General features: G+C 42.1%; 1 protein-coding gene across 1 annotated transcript in view; it reads left to right on the top strand.

The window, feature by feature from the left end:
• The window catches only part of Csmd1 (CUB and Sushi multiple domains 1), a 1,626,901-nt gene that overhangs the window by 1,567,866 nt on the left and 46,503 nt on the right, over positions 1–12,532 (top strand). Inside the window, exon 52 of the mRNA XM_085844142.1 lies at positions 4,610–4,783. Coding sequence (XP_085700268.1) covers positions 4,610–4,783 — 174 coding nt within the window. The remainder of the gene's footprint in view (positions 1–4,609; positions 4,784–12,532) is intronic.

Here is a 12,532-nt window from a genome sequence, read left to right as displayed (position 1 = left end):
ACATGTTCATTTTCTAGAATCCACAGAAATCAGTGAATGTGTTAGTTCATTATTTCTTATGAAGTTGTAATTTATTGTAACTGATATTTACTTTATTTTTTCATGATTTCTATTTTATCCATACATACCCAGAAAAAAATAAAATAAAAGATCAATACTGGTAACAGTATACTTTTCTTTGAAATGGGAGCATGATAACCCTAGAAAGCTCAAACACCACTCAATTTCTCAATTAAACATACTTAAAATGACACATTTTTTTTCTAAGCCCAGTTTTCTAGCCTGTGACTACATCCCTATAGAAGAAACTATTGCTTTTCATAAATGCTGGGACAGAATCAGCAGTATCTTCAAATGTGTTGCCATGGAAACCGTTAGTGTAGGGCTGGAACTGTAATTTATAAGGTTTTAGTTACCTGTGGCTTATCTCAGAATGGTCAGGCAATGAGATGTGAAGGGAACCTACTATTTTCTATGATGTATCTGTTCGGGATCCAGGGTGATAAGTTTCCTGGTTTGCTGGCCATTTAACACAGAGGAAATACAGACCCTCAACCACCCCCTAGTACATCACAGCTCCCTGAGTACAGCTAAGTTCTCCAGCTTCTTTGGGTTGGGGTTGGGGTGGGGGTTGACATTATCACTCCAAGAGGTTCTAAGGTCTCAGGGTCCCTGTGGGTCCACAGCACAGGAGAAGGAAATCTTCCCACTGGACTCCTCCCTCTGCAGACAAAATATCCACGCAATGGGGAATCCAGCATGATTTCTCTCACACTTCATATTGTTTATATTTAAAAGCAAGAGACATGTCTGGTGTGGAGATCCATGAAGCAGAAATCCTTACATTTTAAAATTTATGTATACATAAAGAGCCAAACTAGACCTTTAAAAATGTATACAGAGAATACCATGCATGTTCCCTGTTGCCTAACTATTAATTCCAAGTTTTCTGAAAGCAGGTCTTCACCCAACTGAGGTGCAGCGTGGCCTCTGTGGTTTCTGGTTGCTAGCCAGAGGCATGTATGGACTGATGGCTAAGCACAACGCCAGAGGTCTGTCCACAAAAATCAGCACAGGCATTCCATTCTCCTGCTTGAGGACCACTGTTACTCTATTATTTGAGTGGACATTGTATACCTTGACTTGAAAATGAGAGACTCATCAGTAGCTCTAGTATCTGCTCACGGCTGTACAGGCAGCTGATTCTGTCAAGCGCACCCTCATTTTGGATGAGGCCTTCAGACTTACACCCAACTACAGATCATAGGTGTCGTCCTGTAGGTCTTACATAGTACCTCAGGCTGTAGTCCACACCACTCCTTCATGTGTTTACAACCATCTCTGTGCATGTCTTGCCTCTTCTCACACCCAGCAGAGTGTAGAGCTCTTGCTTGCTCATGGTTACCATGTGCTGCACATGATGGTGGAGCCCTATTGACTGTAGCAGTAGAAAGCATCAATATCAAAGATTGTTTATAAGGGTCCATGCTGCTGACAGGAACGCTGCCCTCGTGGTATGAGAAAACAGGTGCTATCAGACTACTGCTTCAAAGTAGATCTCCCTGTGAATTCTAGAGGGAAGGAAAAAGAAGCTTGCCTCTGAGGAGTGGCTTGTCACCCACCGCTATGGTAGGAGAATAGCATCCAGAGAGCCCTCACAGGGTATCCTCTGGGTACCCTCAACTTAGCACCTTTGCTGTGCAAAGACACCACATGGGTCCTGAGAGTGGAGTGACTTGTGAGTGTGGCCATGTTTTGAGTGGTAGGGGAAAAGCACAGCTAATGAATCCATTTTTGGAGACCAGGAGGGAGGCTAGCATAGAGATAGGCTTTCTGCTTGTTTTGTGACAAGGTTATTTTTAGTGCTGATGGACTCCCCAATTAGGCTCTTCCAAGTTGCTCTGCCACCCTTACTAAAGAGCAGGGTTTGCAGCCAAGAGAAACTCTAGGCTTAGAATCCCATTATCCAGCTGCCCAGAAGCTCAGTGGTTGTTCTGTTAGTTGCTTGTGATCTAATGAGCCTCATTAGAGGATAGACTTTAAATAGTCTCCTCACTGGGATGTGTGAGCCAAGGCTGAGAGGATAGAATCCTATGCGCATCTTCACTCTGCTCTTTCGATAAAGGTCTGCAGAGCTCTCAGCTAGGAAACTGGTCCAGCCTTGTCATTGAACATATCCCCGATAAGCACTGAAGTTTCAACATGAATTGCTAAATATCACAGTTCAAGGTAGGGTTCACACAGTGTTTGGGAAAAGGCTTAGAGAAAAGTTCACAGCAAATTATAAAAACCTAAATCCCTCTTGAATCCATTGACATTTGATATGGTACATGCTAGCAAATTACTGAAAGCTCACACTTGCCACTGTGAAGGTTTTAGCTTAGCAGTCTCTCAGACACCAAAAAATGTGGAGGCTCTCTCAGCACAGATTTTTGTCTGGAGGTAGACTCCTGATTCCGAGCAAGTGACCCCTATAGATCATATCTAGCAAACAGGTCTGCCTGTTTACAGAGTGGGAGTTACACCTTGTACTCAGAGAAGCTGAACTAAGGGATGGGTGATTTCAAGAGTACACTCATATCATTTTTCTTCCTCTGACATTGTGCTAGAATTTTTTTTTTTAATCACAGTGATAAAAATCCAAGAAAATGGTTTTTGAGCAATCTTATTTTATAATTTGAGACACGGTCTCACCCAGGGATGCTGGGACTTTATGGTAGTTGTCTATCTTCAGCCTCCAATATGGTGGATGGGATTATGGACAAGAGTCACACTACCTGGAAGAGAAAAGCAATTTTGAAAAGGGAAAATTTCTATTGGGTGATAATTGCAGGGGTTCCCATGGGTCTGTGTGGCTTGTACACTTTGATTGATTTGTTTCTGAATGTGATGAGACCTTACAGAGAAGGACAGAAGAAGAAAGTTGTTCATCCAAGGTTGCCAGAAAGCAGAAAGAAACAGAAGAGGGTCATGCATAAGGAAGGTGTATCTTTCAAAGGGAATAAGATGTGTCTTTCAAAGTACCCTCTCTCTAACCAGGCTCACTCTCCCTAGTCTCTATAACATTTCAACAGTTTGTTATGACATTTAATCCATCAATGGATTCATTCTAGGATGAGGTCAAAGTCCTCATGGTCCATTTACATGTCAATCATTGGATCCACTGACTGGGGTCCAAGTCATCAATGCACCAGCCCTCTAGGGTCAAGGCCATTGTGGTTTACATGGGAGATTGTATACAGACTTGTTTGAATACTTAGGTCCCAGCTGGTGAAGCTGTTTGGGAGTTTGTGTAGCCTTTAGAAATCATGGCCTTATTGCAGAAAGTAGAGAGTAGACCCCTCATTGGAGGGGTCAAGCCTTGAAGGGTTCATGTCTCTTTCTGCTTTTTTGTTAGTTGGGTAAGTGGGGAGCAGGATACCTCAGGCTCCTGACACATTCATGGGAGCAGTAACCACTGCTTTCAACAGCACCATGCCTTTCCCACCATGAAATTGCAAGGTAAAATAAATCTCTTTCCTGTAAGGTGCTTCGTTAAGGTATCATGTCACAGCAATGCGAAAAACAACTAAGATACTGGCTGCCTTGTTGACTTGGTTTCTTAATTAGTCTTCAGCATTGACTTCCACTACATTCAGTCATCCTCAGTCCCATCAGACACCAGAGACTGTGAGGAGGTTGGCCGTGCTCACCTAGCAGAGCAAAGAACTTCCCTTATGATTGTATTCTCTTCCTATCTCTTGCATATTTATTGTAGATAGGACCTCTGTCTTTTTGTCACTTCCTGGCATGACCTTGTCCTGCACATGTCATTGCTTAGTAAGTGATCTGAGCATTTATTTTCTCTTAGGTAGCTTTTCTAAGACTTCCAATCTTGTTTAAACACTTGCGAACCTCTGTTGGTTAGTCAGCCTTGAAGGTTTTAGGATTTTTCTTCCTACTACAAGATTCAATAGGCTTTGCTCTCAAGTATTTATGCATCTGAGATACAAACACGGGGGTATCATTAGTATTTCTACTGTGGGTGACCATTAATTTACCTCCAGGAATGGACTAATTTCAAGTCATAGAAACTATGTCACATCATATCTCAGATGCCAAGGATACTCTTAGGTCCTACCAATAACTGGGAAGAAATGACCTAGGTGCTAGGGTTAAAGTGAAAGGTGCTGGACTTCAACCCAGCATACTGTGTTTGGGCATTCTTCACATCCCTGGAAGGAACATGTAAGTGTCCCCACAAATACATCATTTGTAGGGTGGGTATAGAAAAGAAAGTAGACAGTCCACTTGTTTAGTAGATAGTCTTGTGGGTTGCTGCATTACACACTGTGTCCATTTTGAAGAAATGGTTATCAATCTGTGATATTGAAAACACTGTGGGGCACTGCAGGGTCCTCAATGGCTTTGTAATATGCTAGGACATCTGAGGTTTTATGTTGCAAACAATAGAGAAGGAAAATCCAACTGAGACAACTGACCTGTCAAGCCCCAGCAGACTGGATCTCTTAGCCTAGCAGATATCCTTGCTGTATGCTTTTTAGAAAAACTATTACCCAGGGTTTCTGCTATAGCTGAGACCTGGACTAACACAGTTTTTCTCTTCCAGTCATATCCTGTGGAAGCCTGTCCTTTCCCCCAAATGGTAACAAAATAGGGACGCTCACTATATATGGAGCCACTGCCATCTTTACCTGCAATACCGGCTACACACTTGTGGGCTCCCACGTCCGGGAGTGCTTGGCCAATGGTCTCTGGAGCGGATCAGAAACAAGGTGTCTGGGTAAGCTAATCGTAAGTTCCCATGTGGTGTAATTCAAATCAACCTTGAGAATGAATCATAGTATGGGAAGTGTGGGGTTTCTGGCTCTTAAGTCTCTGGCAGCCTTGCTGAGTCTGGCCAGTGTCATGACTACCTTCCTCTTTCTAACTCTCAGAGTGTCTGAAAGTCTAAGAAATAAATGATGGTCCTATCTTATGTGCTCTGGCATATAGTCTGACTTGTAGAGAGGGTAGATAAATAGCTTCATGGTTAAGAGTGCTTATTACCCTTACAGAGGACCCAGGTTCAGTTCCCAGAACTTAAGTCATCGGTGGCTCACAACCACCTGTAACTCCAGTTCTATGGGATTTCTTCTTATTGCTAAAGACACTGAACTCACATTGATACTCCCACACAGAGACACACAGAGACATGTCTCTTGTGGATAGCCCCAGGAAATATAATTAACCCCAGGGCTATCCACAACAATTTTACTAAAAATAAAAATAAAATCTTTAAACAAGTTACCTCATAGAGGACTGAGACTACATAGTCCTCAAAGACCTTCACAAACTTAGCAAAGAGAAATAGGAATTTCCAAAACATTATACACATTTTATATTTTCAACAGCTTAAAATCCCATCAGGGAATTGAGACATTAGTCATCAAACCTAGGAAGTACTGTGAGCTGTTTAAAGTTGAACATATCTGTAATATCGTGGCTTTGTTTTTCTACTGTTATTCTTTGATAATTTTAAAGAGTGGAGGATGATGGTTCTCTGCATAAATGTGGACAAAGCTATAACTGTTCAGTTCAGATATACCAGTATCTCAAAGTTGCTCCAACTGATGTCTTCATCACCACTTAAATGTCATACATATCTATAGCATTTTATCAGTATCCTACCTATCTCCAGTATCCCAGCTCCTTCCATCTGCCCACTCTTCTATCACCTCTCTTCATTACCTCATCACTTCAGTACCCCACGCTCTCCATTACCCTACTCCTCTTCAGTACCCCACCTCTCTCCAATACCCTACCTCCCTCCATTGCCCTAACCTCTAGTATCCCAACTATGTCATCATCTCAACTCCCTCCATTACCCCACCCTCCCAGGACCCACCTTCCTCCATTACCTCATGCATCCATCTTTCTATCTCTCCATTATTCCACCTTTTCCTGTCATCCCATCTTTCTCTATCAACCTAGCTTTCCAGTACCCCACCTCCTTTTATCAACCTTCAGGATACCATCTCCTTCCACCATCCCGTCCTCCTATCTCCCCATCTCCCTGTCTCATCCCTCTTCCTCTATCAACTCAATTCCTCAGTATTCTATCTCCCTCTACAGCTCAACTTTCCTCCATCATTCCACCCCTGCATCACCCCATCATTCTAGTATCTGACCCATCTCTATTACCCTAGACTTTTGTAATTCCTTCCTTTTCCATTGTGTCACCTTTTTCTAGCATCCTCCTATATTCTAGTGCCTGTCTTATCCTTAGTCTTTGTGCTTTCCTGAGTGTTGTTGAGGACTTGGTGGCCATTGTAAAACCCCTTCAACATGGCAGCCCAGGTAGGAACAATGCCTTCTCTTTCTACTTCAGTGGAAGTTAGCACCAAAGAGGTAGGGTGAGTGATTCAAAACACATATCTTCTGCTTTGGTCTGGTAGGTAAATATGTAGGTTAGGCTGCATGGGAAGCTTGGGAAATTTAAATGATTCAGTTTCTAAAACTGTTAAGGCTTAGGGTCGCCTTATGTCCCATTAGCCCCAAATGAGCCTCTACTTATTCTGTTATCTTTCTATCCAAACTTAAGGCTCCAATCCCACAGGTTGAGACACATGACCTATTGGTGGTCCTACATTGTCACAAACATGGTCTTGATAAGTTGCCATCCATCTTGAAAATGTTTGGACTTACTTCTGAGTCCAGGAGAAATTTAAACTGAACATAAGAGAGGGAAACCTCCAGGTTATAAAGAAGAAAATTTGAGTGGTGAGAAGTTGAATAGACTTGTGAAAAAAGTTATGGAATCAGAGGAGCAGAGTATTTAACTGGGAGTTGAACAGCCAGGAAAGGGCTAAGATGGCACATAGCCACTGTATGGCTGGCTAAATAATGGGCAGTACATTTAGTGTAAAGATTTTTCAGCTGAGCAAATATAGTTTCACAGTGACCGTTGAAACTTGACTATTGAGATTCATAATCTGCCTAATATGGTAATGAGTGTATCCCTGTGCTGGAGTAACAGATTGCTGGTGGGTAGATCACATAATCTAACCTAACAAGAACGTAGGCCCAAGGGAAACCACAGCCAGATGTGCAGCCTGTGGAATATGTGTGGGAGTGGATGAGCAGGAGGGAGCTGAGCTGAACTATTGCCAAGGTAGATGGTGGGATAGTCAAACAGATGGATCAAGAAAGGCACATTCTTAAACCTGGCACAGATACTGTATATCTGGCACCATAATTGCTGTAGAGTTCCAGAGCCCACATGCTAACTAGATGCCTCATGAGAGATAATATCTGTGAATACTGTCTTTATTGGTAACACAGGTATTGCAGTTTGCAGCTTCATTTTATTGAATTCATATCAGAATACCAAGTAAGTGCATGTTACTCCTGACATGGAACAGAAAAAGGTTTAGCGAAAGAAGTGAGGAGCTTGCCCATGGTCATCTTTCGCTAGTCATAAAAAGAGCCTTGAAATATAGGCTGTGTGGTAACAGACCAGGGGCTCCTGATCTAGTGCTGCTCCACTGGGAATAAGTTCCTCCTCTAAAGGTGATGCAAAGGGCATCTGCACTCTCCCACCAACACTGAGCCACACAGAGAACCAATAATTCTTCCCCTCCCAAGGTACCACATACCTCAGCTCCACAGAGCCAATAGCCTCTCCACATGCTTGGATGCTCTGGCACATCAATGAAGCTGTTATTTTTCTTCCATGTTGTTATTTGTTATTTGATATTCAAATCAGCACCTCATCTGTTTCCATTGCTTGGGCCTTCTTGAGAGTACTCTGGCTGTCTTCCAAGCTGAGTACCATGAGTGATTGGCAGAGCTACCACTGCCTTATGGCAGCTGACTCGATGGTCACTTTGGAAAATGACTTTCAGAATCAGTCTGGCTATTTGGTGAAGATATTTTTTAATTAAACATAGTTTTTTGAATAATGTATTCTAGTCATGGTTTTCTCTCTCCACTTCCTCATACCTCTCTACCTCCCCTCCCATTCACATCTATGCCCTTTCTGTCTCTCTTAGAAAACAAGTAGATATTTAAATAATAATAATAAAATAAGATAAAGCAAAACCAAACAAGTCAGAGTAAGAGAAAACACCCAAACAAGGAAAAGAAACAAAGAAAAAGCATAAGAAAAGCATTTAGACTCAAAGACATGCACATGCACACACAGAGGAATCCCACTAAAACATAAAAACAGAAGCCGTGATATAGACACAAAGGATACATAAGTGGGCACAAGGCCCCAGCTATGCCATTGAGTTCATTTGGCCATCTACTGATGGGCAGGTGGTCTATGCTTAAGAGTGGTTTGTTCTCCATGTGAGGGTACCTTGTAGAAAGTTTTCCTTTGCAAGTGAGTATACCTGGAGATAGCTCTGGGTTAGGAATGGGGGCATGTATCTACTTCCCTTCCCAGCTCTAAGGCCCTAACTTCTACAGACCCACTCAAGCCTGTGCATGCTGTCACAGTCTCATATCTACACCAGCCCTGATGTGTCTCGAAAGCCTTGATTTCTTTGTATATCAATCATGACATTTTGGGGAAGATATATTCTTCCCAAAATTAAAATAAATATTCATATTTTTAAATTCAGAAAACAATATATGTAATAACATGGTCTCAAGTCAAAGAGAGATTATCACTTGATAAAACAAAATAACCCTCAATCCTGTGACTTTGAGAAAAAAGGAAAAACAAAACAAAACAAAACAAAACAAAACAAAACAAAACAAAAAACCCACTGCACAGGAAGTACCCAAAGACAGGAGGAGAGGATCAGGTATTCAATAGGAAGCTGGAGGAGGCAGATAGGTTTCCCTGGATGTGGCCAGTGACAGAGTGAAAGACAGGACCTTATAGAAGAAATCCACCATGGTCTGGAGACAATAAGCAGTGCTGAGAAACACAGATACACCATTGCCTATGTCCATGGCTGTTCTATATTTTACACCTAACTCAGTTCCAACTGTCAGGATGCTCCACTATCCCACTCCATTCTTTATGCATTTCAGTGTTCCATACCCAGTGTCTTAGTTGGGGCTACTATTGCTATGTTAGAATGCCATTCTTACAGTTTGTGGAAGAAAGGGTTCATTCCAGCTTACAGTCCCTCACCATAGTCCACCATGAGGGAGGTCAAGGCAAGAACCTGAAAGCAGGGCTAATGGAGAGAGCAAAGAGGAACACTGCTTCCTGGCTTATTCTTTGTGGATACAACAGTCTGTTTTCTTATATATCCTGGGACCACCTGCCTAGGGGAAGCACCACTATTCATAGTGGCCTGGGTTCTCATACATCAAGCACTTATTAAGAAAATACACTCAGGACTTGCCTAGAGGTAAATGTTCTGAATCTTAGCTGAGAATCCCCTTTCCCACATGGTTCTAGCATGTGTCAAGTTGGCATAAAATGAGCCAAACACACAGCTTCTTGATGCCAGTTCTGCAGAGAGCCTGCAGAGGCATTGAGGATGGGTGTGTCCCTGTGGTAATGGATCTGTTGAGCTTAGTTTGTGGAGAATGTCTGAGAAACATTTTAGCATTACTTAGCCAACAGAAATATTGGAAATAATAAATAGATAATTTTAGATATCTGAAATGTCATGAGATGAAAGATGCAATGAGCTGGTTATGGTTAGTTTTTCTTGTCTTTGCCAACCATGGAAGGATAGGTAGAGATGCCATGAAAGTTGTGTTGGGAAGAATAAAACTAATTAACTCCATGTGCTGGGTGTGGGATGAGCGTTTGTGCTGGTGGTATTAACAACATGGTTAGTAACTGTAGACGCAGTATACTGGAAAGTTAGGTTTCAGACTAAGTATAAAAGCCATCTCCATGACAGATCAAGTTATCATGGTGGATGTGATTAGCATCATAATGGATCCTCACTTCAGAAGAGACCTGTCCACCTGTTTGTTCTTTGTCCCCAGGGTTTCTGTGGATCCAAACTGTATTGAGTCCCAACCCATGTGAATCCCAGCATTATATAAGATGTGATGGTGGATGTTTGGTACAGGTTGTGTGTGGGAAGTCCCCTCTTTATCTTGATGAGTACCCAGAGGAATATTTTGCTTTGCATGGTCTTTTCTGATTATGGTAGAAGAGATACTCTATCTTGTATCTGGTACTCTAGATGTGTCTAGTGGTGTCCGCTAGTGAAGAGTATTTCTGGCCATTGAATAGAAATGAGTCAGTATTTAAAAGGATGATTATACACTAATCATGTCTTATGGAATTTTCTATGTAAAAGCTGTATTTAAGGAGAGGTAGGGCAATTTTCTTGGCTCATACTTGAGAATGGAATCTGGTCCTGTTCAAAGTCCCTAATCTGAGGCTCTAAGTAAGGCTGGTGTGTGTGTGTGTGTGTGTGTGTTTGTGTGTGTGTCCTTGCAGATGAACTCAATGTGAAGGCATACAGATATGTGTCACAACCTCACATAATTCCAAGAGCATATTATGGATGGCTCCTGTACTGGGACTGTGGCCTCTAGAATGCTCTAAGTGACTGAGGACTTGCTCTCTGTTACCATCTGTAAGGCACAAAGCTGTATAGCAATCTAGTCTGGATCATTATGCTACAAGGACACAGACCCCACATCTCCCCTACCAGGTGCCTCCTAACCCATCAGGAAAGTTTTATGATCACAGTGTTCTCTTAATTATTTTCTTGTATTTATCTCCTTTTGTAGTAATCTCCCTTGAACCCAACAGTGAGCACAAAAGCTAGAATAAAGGGGTACGCTTATAATCTAGGGCCCCTGTTGTAAAGGTGTTATTCTCTTGATAATGCACTTATAGCATATAGATTTTCCTAGCACAGAGTGAGCCCTCAGCTCCCCTACTGGGTTACCTCTTCAATCCTTGCTGTCAAAGACGCCTCTGATAGGGGACCCTCTACAAAAACCTCAACTTTCCAGTACAATGGGTTGCTGTTTGAAGTAGGTTCGCATTTGTGGAACCACAATGACTAGGAAGCCATGCATCCTATTGTGAGCAGAATGTGGTGACATTCACCAAGGCTGATGTAGCTAAACCTCATCATTCAAAACTGTATTTTAGACTTTTTTTGTAGATTGAGGGGAATAAAATTGAAATGTATTCTTTAAATACCTTATAGATTTTGAGAGGTCTATGTAAAATATTTAATAAAATAGCCAGGAAAAATGTTTGGTGTCATTACAGGAAAAGTGATTTTGTTAGAAGAGGGGAATTTCTTCTCTCCTCCATGAAGATGTCTGCTCTCCCATATTTCTGTGAAGTATGTTTGGTGTCTTAGGAAGGTGACCAGTTCAGAGTCCTCAAACACAAATCCTCCAATTTTGCCCCCGCATTCTTGACAATTGACAAAAGTATATCATATGACAAAGGAGTTAGGTCCTTGGTCGATGTTGCCACTAGAGACACCTGGGGTAGCATAGCTGGTCAAATTCTTGTCCTCCACAGGACTTCATGTTCTCAGGGGCCATTGCCTTTGTGTGGCAACGAAAAATTGCTCAGCATCACTACTGCAAATTATACTTAGAAGTAAAACAGACTCACACATCAGTACTCTGCAGTGTTCTTTTTAACATGGACAGATACACAGATTTCAAAACATCCATGGATGTTTAATGCCAGCACTAGCTTTCATGACGTTCACAGATCTGATCCACTTGATATTTTATGACTACTTGTTAATACTTAAGAAGGGTCTTAAAAATGGCTCTGGTATCCATTGTCCATATAAGCCTGGCTTAGCTCAAAGATGCTCACTACACAGATGGCATCTCATCATACAGCCTGTCATTCTGACTCTCCTAAGAGACGGGATATTTTTAAGACTCAGTATTCCATTGTCAGCAGAAAATACTGATAATAGCTGGGCAAGTGCTAAGGTTGGACATTTGGTTTGTAGATTTTCTAAAAATGGTTACAATTTAATCCTCACAGGCATGTTGAATATTCACAGTGACAGACAATGACAGAGTGGAAGGGGAGCTGCAGGCAAGAAAGGTCTCAGGGGAGAGAGTAGAGATGTACATGACAGGGTCCTTGTGTCTCCTTGTAGAGCAGAGGGGTTCACTCTGCACCTCCTTGTAAGATGTTCTCTCCTCCACGAGTGCTGCCCTTCACCACAGGTAAGGTTCTGTGCAGTACACTCACGGGCAGGGGTTCTATAGAATCAGCACAATGTTGTTGAACTTACATTTCCAACTCTTCACACTCCATTCCAAAACCCCAGAGATTTTTGTTCACCTGTCCTTGCCCTGCTCATCCCTCTGGGGACTTGGTACCAGAATCGCTGTAGATAAGAAAGCCAAAATTTAAAAAGAGAAAGTTCCTTAGATAAAGTGTGCAGTGTTCACGTATGGCACATGCCCTCTGGTGTGTGGCCTATAGTTTGTTTTTTGTATGATTTAGGATTACCAGCCTTCCAACGTGTCTCCAGCATGCAAGACATGCACTCTTTGAGCCTCTGCATGTCTGTCTGTCCATCTATAGTCAGTCTCTGGGACTATACCTGATTCTTTACTTCAT

The sequence above is a fragment of the Mus caroli genome, unplaced genomic scaffold (assembly GCF_978045245.1).
Source record: "Mus caroli unplaced genomic scaffold, Mus_caroli_1 scaffold_10, whole genome shotgun sequence".
NCBI classification, from domain to species: domain Eukaryota; kingdom Metazoa; phylum Chordata; class Mammalia; order Rodentia; family Muridae; genus Mus; species Mus caroli.
Note: the sequence above shows the minus strand (reverse complement) of the source record. Positions and strands in the feature narration are given on the sequence as shown.